Source organism: Mrakia frigida (genome assembly GCF_051309035.1).
Source record: "Mrakia frigida strain ATCC 22029 unplaced genomic scaffold BDY24scaffold_44, whole genome shotgun sequence".
Lineage (NCBI taxonomy): Eukaryota > Fungi > Basidiomycota > Tremellomycetes > Cystofilobasidiales > Mrakiaceae > Mrakia > Mrakia frigida.
Genome location: NW_027481237.1, coordinates 1 through 12,456, shown reverse-complemented (window position 1 = coordinate 12,456; position 12,456 = coordinate 1). Strand labels below are relative to the sequence as shown.

At 54.3% G+C, this 12,456-nt stretch overlaps 4 protein-coding genes across 4 annotated transcripts; 3 read left to right on the top strand and 1 right to left on the bottom strand.

The window, feature by feature from the left end:
- Window positions 1-17: 17 nt before the first annotated feature.
- UTP4 (small subunit rRNA maturation protein UTP4) lies at window positions 18-3,503 on the top strand. The gene is made up of 6 exons (XM_076642316.1): window positions 18-405; window positions 518-703; window positions 837-1,412; window positions 1,527-2,192; window positions 2,283-2,765; window positions 2,838-3,503. The coding sequence occupies exons 1-6, from the start codon at window positions 151-153 to the stop codon at window positions 3,435-3,437; spliced, it is 2,766 nt and encodes a 921-aa protein (XP_076492601.1). The 5' UTR covers window positions 18-150; the 3' UTR covers window positions 3,438-3,503.
- A 153-nt stretch (window positions 3,504-3,656) lies between these two features.
- Window positions 3,657-5,562, bottom strand: BDY24DRAFT_418843 (uncharacterized protein; the record flags this gene model as incomplete). Its single annotated transcript, XM_076643901.1, has 13 exons — window positions 3,657-3,750; window positions 3,879-3,976; window positions 4,060-4,140; window positions 4,218-4,339; window positions 4,408-4,415; window positions 4,482-4,503; window positions 4,586-4,692; window positions 4,764-4,864; window positions 4,934-5,017; window positions 5,087-5,121; window positions 5,196-5,277; window positions 5,343-5,387; window positions 5,479-5,562. The coding sequence occupies 13 exons, from the start codon at window positions 5,560-5,562 to the stop codon at window positions 3,657-3,659; spliced, it is 963 nt and encodes a 320-aa protein (XP_076492600.1).
- Window positions 5,563-6,499: 937 nt separating this feature from the next.
- BDY24DRAFT_418842 (transporter) lies at window positions 6,500-9,233 on the top strand (the record flags this gene model as incomplete). The annotated part of the gene is made up of 15 exons (XM_076643900.1): window positions 6,500-6,696; window positions 6,822-6,915; window positions 7,042-7,099; window positions 7,181-7,309; window positions 7,368-7,483; window positions 7,553-7,627; window positions 7,700-7,749; window positions 7,823-7,865; window positions 7,950-8,088; window positions 8,163-8,172; window positions 8,240-8,328; window positions 8,400-8,538; window positions 8,611-8,720; window positions 8,793-8,917; window positions 9,024-9,233. 15 exons carry the CDS (start codon window positions 6,500-6,502, stop codon window positions 9,231-9,233), a joined length of 1,584 nt encoding a protein of 527 aa, XP_076492599.1.
- A 2,288-nt stretch (window positions 9,234-11,521) lies between these two features.
- BDY24DRAFT_403041 (uncharacterized protein) lies at window positions 11,522-12,359 on the top strand (the record flags this gene model as incomplete). Its single annotated transcript, XM_076642315.1, has 3 exons — window positions 11,522-11,610; window positions 11,678-11,784; window positions 11,856-12,359. The coding sequence occupies 3 exons, from the start codon at window positions 11,522-11,524 to the stop codon at window positions 12,107-12,109; spliced, it is 450 nt and encodes a 149-aa protein (XP_076492598.1). The 3' UTR covers window positions 12,110-12,359.
- Window positions 12,360-12,456: the final 97 nt, after the last annotated feature.

Genomic DNA, 12,456 nt, shown 5'->3' with positions numbered 1-12,456 from the left:
GAAAAGGAAGGAGCTCTCAAAATGTTGAGCTCGACCTCTCCTTCGAAAAAAGAAGGCTGTTGAGAGAATTTCAGTTCACCAGTCTCCCTTCCTCCTCGCTCCCTCCCAACTCCCTCCTCCCTCCTCTTCTTTTCTGCAAATCCTTCGGCCATGAGCCCTTCCTCTTCCTCTGGAGGCTCCATCCCTCTTCACCACTGCAAATTTGTGGACTACACGCCCTCGTCGGTCACAGCGATCGCTTTCCCTCCCATCCCTCTCCCGACTCGTCGACGTCCCAACGCGACTTCTTCTTCGCTCAGGGAGCCTGAGATGGGGATCATGGCTGTTGGGAAGGGGAACGGAGATGTCGAGATCTTCAGATGGGTGGAGAGGTCCGAGGGAGGGCAAGGATGGGTGCTCTACAGGGTAAGTCGTTGAGTTGAAGCTCAACTTTTGAGCTCAACCCTTCTCTCTGAAGCTCAAAGATCTGACCTCCTTTGCTCGCTTCCTTTATATTCTTGATTACCTTCTTCTCTAGCGTCTCATCTCTCCCAACGGAACCAAGATTGAATCCCTCGTCTTCACGTTGAAGCAGTCCTTCCTTCGTTCGACCTCCTCCTCCCCTGGTTCGAAACGAATCGCCTCCCTCTCGGACGTTCGTCTCTTCTCCTCGGGAAGATCTTCGGATCTCGTAGAGTGGGATCTCAAGTCGGGTTGCATTCTCGTGGGTCTCATCTCCATTTTTCTCTACCACAATCGAGTTCGTCGTCTTTTTCGTTCTCGTCGAGCTGACTTCCTTCCTCTCCTCCTCCCCCTCCTCTTCGCGTCCCTCCTTTTCGTTCGTTCGTTCTCTGCAGCGCCTACTCCCCACCCAATCCGGATCCCTCTGGTCCCTCGCTCCCAACCCTTCCTCCACCCTCCTCGCTCTCGGCTGCGAAGACGGTTCTCTTCGGCTCGTCTCCCTCCTCGACGACTCGGACCTGACCCACCTCCGTCGGTTCGAACGAACCAAAACTCGTCTCCTCTCCATCGCCTGGGGTCCTCCTACCCTCCGACCCCTCCCTACCTCCAAACCTACCTCCTCCGAATCCAACTCCGACGACGACAGCGACGAAGACGAAGACGTAGAGGAATGGCTCGACTCGTGGCTCGTCACTGGGTGCTCCGACTCGTGCTTGAGGAAGTGGGATTTCAAGAGCGGACGAGTCGTAGAGAGGATGGTGGTGGAGAAGGAGAAGCTGTCCAAGAAGGGTCCCAAGGGGAACGCGGGAGGAGGAAGGACGATCGTGTGGTGCGTGGGCGTGTTGAAGGACGGGAGCGTGGTTAGTGGGGACTCGATGGGGAATGTGAAGATCTGGGACTCGAATACTGGGACGCAGATCAGTTCGTTCCATGCTCATGGAGCGGACGTGCTTTGTTTGGCTGTTTCGCCTGTGAGTCACTTAATTTCGTTCGGACGAAAGGGACGTCGCGTCCAGCTCTTTTCTTTTCTTCGTCGCTGACCGCAACCGCGTCTTTCTTTCGTTCTCTCTCTCTCTCTCCTTCAGGACCACCAATCGATCTTCACCTCTGGAATCGACCAAAAGACCGTCCAGTTCTCCCTCGTCCACGTCCCTTCTTCCCTCCCTTCCTCCACCAAATCCTCGTCCACCATCCCCAAATGGATCCAATCCACCTCCCGACGTCTCCACACCCACGACGTCCTCTCGCTCGCTATCTTCCCTCCTTCCTCCCCCGTCCCTTCCGCGCTCACCTCTACCGCCTGGCCCACCGCTCCCCTCCTCGTCTCAGGAGGAGTCGACACCTCTCTCGTCTTGACTCCCTGCTCCACTCCCGGATCTCGAAACGACGGACTGCCCAACCCTCTCGCCCCGCTTTCCAACACCACGTCGTCGACGATTTTGGGAGAGGCGTACTACAGGAAGATGGGTGGGTTGAACGGAGTGGACGCGGCGACGATTAGTGTGAGCAAGAGTGAAGAGTCGAGGTTGGTGGTTTGTCGACGGGAGGGAGGGTTGGGCGTTTGGAGGGTGGCTGGGAAGGAGGCCAGTGTTGGCAAGGGTGCCGTTGGAGGATGGGAGAAGGTGGTGGAGATGGAGTTGAAGAAGTCGACGACGGGGATGGTTGCGAGTGCGGTCAGTGCGGACGGGAAGTGGTTGGCCGTGAGCGATCTGGGAGAGACGAAGTTGTTTGGGTTGGAGACGTTGGCGAATGTGAGTCGATCCTTCCTGTCCTTTTCCGTCGTTCTCGTGCGTTCGAGACCTTCCTTCACTGACCACTCTCGCATCGTTTCGATCTCTCAGGGATCCATAACCCCTCACCGAATCCGATCCTTCACCTCCACCCTCGTCTCCTCCTGCCCTTCCCTCCCTCTCGCCCTCGCCGGAACCGGTTCCTCCGCCGTCACCTTCTCTCCCGACTCCTCCAAACTCATCCTCGCCACCTTCCTCCGAGGAGACGTCATCGTCGTCGACCTCTCTTCCTTCTACGAGGACGACGACGAGGAACTCGACGAGGACGAGCAGGACGCGCCGGAGATCAAGGTCCTTCGAGTCTTCGAGCAGACCAGCGCGGGAGGTCGAGTCGTCGTTGGAACGGGGAAGCATGCTGAGGCTGCTGCTGCTGCCGAGGGAGAGATGGAGGTTGACGAGGTTATCGGAGGAGGAGGAGCGAAGGCCGTGGAGAGGGCGACGGTGGTTTGCATGGCGGTGGGACACGATGGGCAGTGGTTGGCCGTCGCGGATCTGTTGGGTCGAACGAGAGTTTACAACCTTGATACGCTTCAGGCGAGTCTCCCCCTTTTTCCCACTCTCCTCGTTCCCGTGAACTAACCATTTCTTCCTTCTCCTCTCCTTCAGCTCCACTCCCACCTCCCAACCTTCCCCACCTCCCCTCCTTCCTCCCTCGCCTTCCTCCCCAACCCTTCCAACCCCACCACCTCCCTCCTCCTCATCTCCATTCCCTCAGGAAACCAACTCCATATCTACTCGGTCGAAGCTCGTCGGTTCCCACCCAACCTCACCTTCGCCGTCCCCGAATCCGTTCGAAACCTTCCCGATCCCGTCGTCGGTCTCGCCGTGGACGCTTCCTCTCCTTCAGGAAAAGGGAACGTCCTCATGTGGGGAGCGACCTGGATCTTGCGAATCAAGCTCAACCCTTCGAACACCGCTGGAGGGAAGGTTCCTGGAGGAGGGAGGCAGAAGAAGAAGAGAGCCAGAGCGGGGGAGGAGGTGGTCGTTCCCGTCCCTGTCGCGGCGACGACGACGAACGGAGCTGGGGAGGAGCAGAAGCTGAAGCAGCAGGAGCAGGAGAGGTTCAAGTTGACGCAGACGTTTAGGCCGATGCTGGGTTTGGATTACGTTGGGAAGGGAGAGTTGGTGGTCGTCGAGAGACCTTGGTTGGATTTGGTCGCGGGGTTGCCTGGAGGGTTCTTCAGGGGTGGGAAGTACGGGACGTAGTAGGAGGCTTTTATGTTTGTTCTCGGTTTTACATCTTTTGCATGGATCTTTTCTTTTCAGTGGTTATTGGGAGGGAGAGGAGAGAGAGAGAGAAACCCGACTTCCGTTCTTGCGACGCAGATTTCGAGAGAGACAGAGAGAAAGAGATCGTTATCGTTCGTCAGAAAGCTACGAGAGTGAAAGTATGGAGGGTACAACTAGGAGAAGCAGAGAACCCTCCTAAGCTTGAGGAGGAGGAGGAGGAAGAGACTGGAAGTGACCGGATTGAAGCTCGACGGAGGGCGACTCGACTTGAGCGTCGTCAGGTTTGAGCCTGTGGGTTTAGAGGAAGAAGGGAAGCGAGTCTGAATCAGCGAGGCATAGGCTTGTCGAAACGGACGAAGACCTATCGAGTGGGATTGAAAGAGGAAGAGAGGGAAAAGAAAAGGGGAGAAGACGAACTTCTTCTCGGGAGTCAACTTCGGATCTGGAACCATCGCAGCAGGCTCGTAGCTGTTCGAGGGTCCAGCGGGGTTTTCGAGCTCTTCCTCGGCTTTCCTCTGAGTGAAAGCAAAAGTAGAAAGAAGAGCGTCAGGACTGAAGAAAGGGGACGAGGGAAACTGAAAGGGTCGACGCGTCTCACCTTGTTAGAGGTGGCTGGTCTCGGCTGTTTGAGATCGAGATCTTTGAGACTCCAGATCATCGCTCTGAATCCATCTTCAGACTGCTCTCGAGAAAAGTGGATCGAAGGTTCAGCTGAAGTTCGTCGGGAAGAAAGAAAACGAACGATGAAGGACGGACCTTCGTGAGCTTGCAAGATCGATAGAGATTGCTTCGCACACCCATGTTGAGCTGGTTCGTTTGGAAACGGTGATCCTGGATCAATACATGAGCGATTTCGGTGGTGGCAGCTTCGTCGTAGACTGTGAGGTCGGAACGAAAAGAGTCAGCGATAAGAGAGGTCGGGTGCGGACGCGACGAGAAGACGAACCGTCGGGGCTGTTGGAAGAGAGGAGGATTGGTTCAGCGTCTCTGTGAAGCAGTAAAAGAGGTAATTAGGCTCACTAGACAATGAAGATGTCATGATCTGCGAGCGAAGAGGAGGAAACAGAAGCTGAGCTCGGTCGCTTTCGGTCTCCGAATCGTCGCGTGTGCAACTCGAGACTCACAAATCTTCTGAGTCTGCCAGGGAACGATGGTAGAGACTGCGACGGCTCGAGCTGAAGTCTGACTGAGAGGTCCGTTGATGAGACTCCTACAAAGCTTCCCGAACAAGCTGGCAGGAAGAGAGGAAGGTCAACTCAGCGTGTTCGAACTTCGACGGATTGCGAAAGATCCTGGACTCACGAGTCGACCACGTCTCGATACTCGGTCGCATGGAAGTTTCCCTCCGTCTCGTGGGCTTCAATAGCCAACTCCCTGATCTGAGTAGCAGCTTCGTCGGCAGCCTGTAAGAGGAAGACAGGAAGGTCAAACGAGAAGATCAGAAGGACCGACGCAAAGTGATTCGAGCTCACCTTGGTTCGAAGGAAGAGTTTGTTCGGAACAGCAGCCTCGAGTTCTGTAGCTCTCTTTCCTCTGGTGGGGATCTTGTTGTCGCTCTGGGTGTACGAAGGAGATGAGGTCAAGGAGAGAGAGAGAGATGCGAGCGACTCGATGGGGAAGCTCACCTGAATTCGATCGATCTCAGACCTCATCTGTTTGACTGCAAACCAGAAAAGGAAGTCTCAGCGTATACTCAGGGACGTAGCTTCCCCCTAAAGAGTATCTGAGACTCACAGATTGCCTTGACCTTCTTCTGTAGGGCAGTAACTTCCTTCTTCTTTTTGATGGAGGGCAATCCGGTCTCGACGATGATGTACTGTTGAAGGAAGCCTCGAGCAAGGTCAGAGAGAGTCCCCTATGTCAATTAGATGTCAGACATACAGGTAGAGATCCGTTCTTGGTGTCGAAGGTCTTGGATGCCTGATGCTGCTCGAGAGAACGGAAGAAAGGAAGGTGAGAAGGTTGAGCTTCGAGTGGGGGCGTTGTGGAGCGATTAGATTAGATCTCGAGTTCTGACCTTGTTGAGGAAGTCGTCGAGACCGCTGAGATCTCCGGGTTGAGCTGGTCTGAAGATTGCACTGGATTCGGTGGTGAGATGCATCATGAGGGTTGGGGGAGAAGGAGCAGAAAGAAGGAGGAGGATTCGACCTTCTCTCCTCTGCCTCCCTAGGGGAACCCTTCTCCCTCGCCCTCCTGTTCTCGATTTCCTTCCCAACCATGACCTTCTAAGGGCTCTTCGTTTTCATCCCACCTTCCCCTCATCCGTAATATCCGCTGGATGCTCAGAACATGGTGCGTCTCCACTCAGGAGTCTCTCGGGGAAGGGAAGAAGCGGAGGAGGAGGAAGACGAAGCTCACCTCAACGGCTCCTTCTTTTCCTCTCCCTTCCCTCTCCGGGTCCCGTCAACGTCCAAGACGCCCAGTAATCGGCATAGAAGATGGAACAGGTCTTCTCGAGGCTTTAGTCTAACGCCGAACTCTCAAGATGCTATATCTGGCTCTCACAGAGCGGAGAAAGGAGGGAGCCACTCCGCGAGCTTCCTGTTCCTCTCTCCCCTTCTTCTGATCTCGCTGACCTTCCCTGAAGACGTCTTCTCCCCACTCTTTCTCCTTTCACATCGTGGTCAGCTCGAACTCCAAGCAACAATCGGGACTATAACGCAGATCCTCCCCGACGTCGCCGCTGCCTTCCAAGTCCAAAACGAACGAGCTCAACAAGGACTCCTCCCTTCCCTCCTCCTCGCCTTTCCCTTCGCCAGATCTCTTCCTTTCCCTCGACATACCAAGATCCCCAAAGACGCAACTCTCAGTCACTCTACATCTACCTACGCAACATCCTCGGCCATCCAGGAGACTGCTCGACTTATCTCAGGAAGGCGGGGAGGGAGGGGGGGAACGATTGGCTCTCCTTTGAATCCTGATCCTTCTCAGAATGTCGTTCCTGGCTCTTCTGGATCTGAGCCTCCACCTCTCGCTCAGTCAACGACTTTTCGTAGCCATCACTCTTCTCTCTACCATCCCCCATCAACCCTCAGCACATGTCCTTCGAAGCGAAGGCACTCTCAGCCGTTTACGTCCCTCGCTTGAGCCCGCCCATCCCAGATTCTCCTCCCTCCGAGAAGGCGACTCCTCCTCTTTCAGCTTTCGAGGATGCTACCAACGATGAGTCACAGGCGAGAGCTATCGACAGGAAGCTGCTCTCGAAGCTTGATCGAAATCTGATCCCCTTCTTGTCGTGAGTTTTTTCCTCGTCCTCGATCTCGTCCCAAGCCCTCCAGCGAGCTCAACAAGACTGACTCGACTTTTTGTCTCCTTCTTTGCCTGCCTTCCCTTTCTCCCCTGGGATTGTTGTCGGCTCAGCCTTCTCTACCTGCTTTCCTTCCTCGACCGTATCAATTTTGGAGTTGCCAAGCTCTCAGGTATCATCGAGGAGCTGAACCTCACGTCTCTTCAGGTTCGTCGATCCTTCCTTCGCTCGAGCTCACCACACTCCTCCTTCTCGACGTTGTTTTTAGCTCGTCACCTTCCTCCTTCTTTTGCTGACTACCCCCTTCACTATCTTGGCCTCTTTCTTATCCAGTTCAACACCGCTTCGATGGTATTCTTCGTCACCTATGTCGCATTCGAAGTTCCGTCGAGTGAGCTCGATCCTCCCCTCGCTCCCTCCCTCCCTTCCTCTCCCTGACTTACTCGCGTCCCGCTCTCCCTCTCCCCTTCAGATCTCATTCTCAAGAAGATGAGACCCTCCCGCTGGATCCCTCTCATCGTCATCTGCTGGGGAATCGTCCAAACGACCATGGGTGTCGCTAACACTTATGGCCAGCTCGTAGCGCTTCGTTGCCTGCTTGGTGAGCTCTATATCTTTATTTTCTCTCGTAGAAACGTATCTGACAACTTTTTCTTCAGGTTTCTTCGAGTGCGGACTCTTCCCTGGGCTGTCCTTCTACCTTTCGTCCTGGTACCCTCGAAAGGAGCTCGGCCTGAGGATCGCTCTCTTCTTCTCAGCAGCTACCCTCGCAGGAGTGAGTCGTTCATTCTCGACACTCCTCTGTCTTGGGAATGACGCGTCCTGATCACCTTTATATCTACAGGCCTTCGGTGGAATCCTCGGATACGGACTGTCGAAGATGGCAGGAATCGGAGGCTTGGGCGGGTGGGCGTGGATTGTCCGTTTCTCTTTCTTCATCTTTCCTCGCCTCCTTTTGACCACTCACACACTCTCTTCTTTTATTTCTCAGTTCATCATCGAAGGTCTTCTCACCTTCGTCGTTGGCTGTATAGCACCTTGGTTCGTTTTCTTTTCCATTTCCGTCGCGTCGAGTGCGAAGACCCCCGAGCTGACCTCTCTTCCTCCTCTTCAGGTTCGTGCATGATTTCCCGACCGAAAAGCCTCGCTTCCTCAATGTACGCCAATCTTTTAATCCTTCTCATCCTTTTGCGTCTCTCTCGGCTGACCTCATCCTCGAACGTTCCCCTTCGCGTCAACAGGAGGAGGAACGGGTCCTCGTTCTCCGTCGACTCTTCAAGGAGACTGGAATCGTCAACACGACCAGGTTCGACTGGCAACAGGTCCGAAACTCTCTGATGGACTACAAGACGTACTTCTACATGGCTTGCCACATCGGCAGTGAGTTCATCAAATGCGGGTCTCGTTTTCGTTCTAACGCGTCGCTGACCTCTGGATCTCTTCTCTTCCCTCAGTCACTGAGCCGTTCGTCCGATTCACCTCTTTCCAGCCTCGAGCATTCGCTGATATCTTCTATCTTCGCTCCAAACAGGATATACTCCCAAGCTCTGTTCTCTCCGACCGTGATTGCAGCCCTCGGAAAATGGTCGACCTCCCAATCTCTTCTCCTCACCGTCCCTCGTGAGCTCTCGTCTCGTCCCTCCTCCGTTTCGAGACGAACAAATCTGACTCTTTCCTCTGTCTTCTCACAGCCTACGTCCTCGCCACCGTCACGACCGTAGGAACCGCTCTCTGGGCGGACAAGATCCAGCAACGAGGGCTCTTCCTCATGTTCTGGTCGGCTCTCGCCTCCGTCGGCTACATCATCCTTCTCACCGTTCCTATCTCGAGGTGAGCACCCTCTTCTCAACCGCAAGACCCTTCATTCGAACGCTGACTGATGTTCGTCTTCCCTCTATTCAGCCCTGGAGTTCTGTACTTCGCCATCTTCCTCACCGTCGGATCTATTGCTCCCGGAATCGCCTGCAACATCGCTTGGGTAGGAGGGAACTTTGGAAATCACTACAAGAAGGGTGAGTAGCTGTCAGAGCGAGCAGGGGAAGATAGGAACTCTGCTGACCTCCTCTTCGATTCGATTCACACAGCGACCTCGTTTGGCCTCACCTTCTCGATGGGAAACGCCGGTGGAATAGTCGCCTCTCAGATCTATAGATCTCGGGATTCGCCTCGGTTCCTCTTGGGTCATGGAATCACGCTCGGATTCTGCGTCGTTCGTCTTTTCTTCTCCTTCGTCGACGCGTCAGAATCCCTCGCTTCTTCTCCTCGTCTCCTTTTTTGCTGACGTATCTTCGTCTTTCTTCTTTAACTGCCCACAGTTCTGCTTCTTCTGCTCATCTGGACTCCACTTCCTTCTGAAGAGGGAGAACGCTCGTCGAGACCGAATCTACGGACCTCCTCCTCCCCCTCCAATGCTCGGAGAGACGTACAGCGACGAGATTCTGAAGAAGCTGGGTCTCTCGGAGATGTCGGAGAAGGAGATTTTGGCTCTTGGAGACGATCACCCGACTTTTAGATTCGTTACATAAGTTCCGAGGGGTTTAGGTCGGCTCGAAGGTGAGTGAGGTTGAATCGAGGAGAGCGACGCGTCGAGGAAAACGAAAGGCATCGCTGACCACCTTTTGATTTCCTTTTTCCTCTTCTTTCCCGTTCTTGTCTGCTTAGGCATGTCCTGAAAGTGGATAACGGTGCTCGGGCGACGGAGAATGTGGTCGTTTAGGAATGACGCGACGGAAAAGTGAGGACGCTGTTTTCCCTTCTAAACCTTCCTCCTCTTCTACATTCACAACTCGTTCTCGATGCAGATTTTGACTAACCAGTTTTTTTTTTTTTTTCGCCTACTTTTCAGTTCGAATGCTCAAGATCAAAAGGCTGCTGTGCGACGAGAACTCGTTTCGGTTTCGCGTCGCCCTTGTATTTAACGGAGTCTTAGAAGTCACGACGGCTGTAATAGTAGTAACTTATGACAATATCTTCGCATCTCGCTTGCCCTCGAAAGACCTCATGAGAGAGATCGTCCGGTGAGCTTCGTACGAGAGGAGAGAAGAGGGAGCTCGCGTTTGCGAGCTCGCCTCTTCGTCCGACCATACCATCCTTTGCTCAGAGCCAGCTCCCTTGCTCTCGACAAATTGACGATACACCTTCAGCCTGTGTTTCCTTTCCGGTGACTGAGCGTCCTGTGGAGCGGGCTTCTCTGCCTTCTCACAACAAGCCCGACGCGTCGAACGTCGAAGGAGGACAAACCTCAGCTTCCCTCGCTCCTTCGATTCGCTCAACGAAGACAGCCAAGGACCTCTGAGCTCGTCCATGCTGTCCATGGGAGAGGAGAGGTCTCTAGACTGCCTTGGAACCGCCGAGCCAGAAGCGAAGGTGGGGGGAGGAGAAGGGGAAGAAGATGGGGAGGGAGGAAGGTTGAGGCGGAGGGACGGGAGCCCGTCCACTGCCACGCTCTTTTCGAGCTCCGGGCTAGATCCGAGAACGAGGTTTTTTCAGGGCTGGCTAGAAACGGGTCTCAGCTTTCTCTCAGATGTCCTCAGGTTTCAGACGATGGGTTATACGACGAGAAAGGAGAGGAAGAAACTGGTCGGTGGTCGAAGCGCCCCTTTCCCCCGCTTCATTGACTCTCGGTCTAACGAGCTCGACCTTTCTTCTTCTCTTGCATGGAGGAGCAGCCAAGGCTTGTGTTTTGCTCTCTGATAGGTCGATAGGGTCTTCTACCAACCTCAACCGGCTCGAAGCCGAATTTTTGCATCAGATTGTCCTCGATTCTTCTTTTCCCTCTCACGTCCACTCCCTCTTTCTTCCTCCTTCTCAGCTCCCTTTCCCATGGCCCACCAGTTGAAGAACATCGAGATCTCTCCAGCATCTCTCCCTCCGGTACCTTCTTCCATCGAGGACGATAAGGTCGACGAGAAGAAGCGACCTCTCGACGGGAGCGAAAGCCTCGATAACGTTCCCTACCTCTCTCGAAAAGAGAAGGATCCCGAGGACGAATCTTCTGAGGTCATGGAGGATGGAAGCAGTCCTTACTTGAAGATCGCTTGGAAGTACAAGTGGTGAGCCTGCACGTTTTCCAACTCGTCTCCCAATCTTCTGCAGGGCTGAAGCGAACGAACGTCTTCTTTTCGTTTTCCAGGATTGCGTTGCTGTGTACTGCGTGCTTTCCTATCGGTCAGACATGGACTGACGAAGCTATGGGACCTCTGAAGGTCAGTCTTCGTTCCTTGTGCAGAGGTTTTCGCGTGCGAGGGAGTGAAAACGGTCGGCCCTTCGTTTGCGCGTCGAGTTCGAAGCTGACACGGTTATCACTTCCAGTCTACTCTTCGAGAGGAGCTTGGAATCAACAGTGAGTGTTCACACTACAGAGTGTACTCCCTCTTGGACTCGAAGAACTGATCACGTCCTTCTCTCTCCAAACCTCGAAGACACTCAGTTTGGAGGTGCGTCGACATTTCACTCGAGTTCCTTCTTCTCCATCCTCTGACTCAATCGGATCTTCTTTTCAGTCATCGGAAGTGCTGGTTCCATCATCAACAGCATCTGGCCTATCATTGGAGGAATCGCATTGGACTGGTACGGTGTGAACGTGGTCTCGCTCTTCTGCACGAGTGGCATCCTCTTCGGCTCCATCATCGCAGCTCTCGGAATCAACCTCGTCCAATGGCGAATGTTGGTAGCAGGACATGTCATCGTGAGTTTTGGCGAGATTGAAGAGAACGACGAAAGCGGAGCGTCAAGAAGGAGAGAAAGAGGTCGACGCGCTCGTCAAATCCATCGTCCTCTCTCGCCTGACTTCGGCTCTCTTCCTTTTTTGTAGATGGGGTTCGGAACGGCTGTACTGGACTCCGCTCAGCATAAGCTGTTCTACCACTGGTTCGGGTACTCTGGTCTCGCCATGGCCTTCGGGTGAGTCTCGCTCTCCATCGCGTCGCTCGCGTCGAGACGACTCCAGATGCTGATCCTTCTTCCTCAGTCTTGAGAGTGCCGTTGCCAAAACCGTTTCTCTCGTCGCTGGAATGACTTCTATCCCTATCGTCAACTCTACGGGGTGGTACGGGTGGTGCTTCTGGATCCCAGTCGGTTCGTTCGTTTCTCTTTTTTTAGTTGACCTCGAACTGACCGTTTCGACCCATTTTCTTCTCTCCATCCAGCCTTCTGCGCCTTCTCTCTCGGCGTCAACGTTCTTTACGTCTTCTTCGAGCGACGTGTCATCCCCAAGCATCTTCAACTCACCCCAGCTCGAGTCGCAGCGATGGCAGGAGTCAGCCCGAAGAAACAGAAGCTGTCGTTCGACACGATCTGGCTCCTCCCCTGGGTGAGCCCATACCTTCTCTCTTTGCCTGAAGCCCTCGCTGATTGTCTTTCCCTGTTTCAGGCTTTCTGGATGCTGCCTATGGTTCGTTAAATATCATCTTGAGCTTGAGCGAGCAGTAGCAGTCGGCAACTGACGCGTCGTCGTCTTCCCTTTCCTTCAGACTCAACTCTTGCAGTCCGGAGCGGCTGGAGGGTTCGGCCAGAGCTCGGCCGATCTCATTGAGATGAAGGGATACACTCGAGAGGTCGCTGGATTTACCTCGTCGGCCAGAAACATCCTCCCAATCGTCCTGACCCCCCTCATCGGAATCTTGGTCGATCGATTCGGACACCGTTTCCACCTCACATGGGCTTCCTCGGGGCTCGGTGCACGGGTTAGCCTAGCTTGCTTCTGGACCTCTTCCGATGGTAAAATTTGATGAGGTTCAATACGGCTAA

Bases quoted from the DNA above. Each gene is read 5' to 3' on its own strand.
- UTP4 (XM_076642316.1), top strand. From the start codon at position 151: ATGAGCCCTTCCTCTTCCTCTGGAGGCTCCATCCCTCTTCACCACTGC. The intron at 1,413-1,526 runs GTGAGTCACTTA...TCTCTCCTTCAG, and splicing joins TTTGTTTGGCTGTTTCGCCT to GACCACCAATCGATCTTCAC. The intron at 2,766-2,837 runs GCGAGTCTCCCC...CCTCTCCTTCAG, and splicing joins ACAACCTTGATACGCTTCAG to CTCCACTCCCACCTCCCAAC.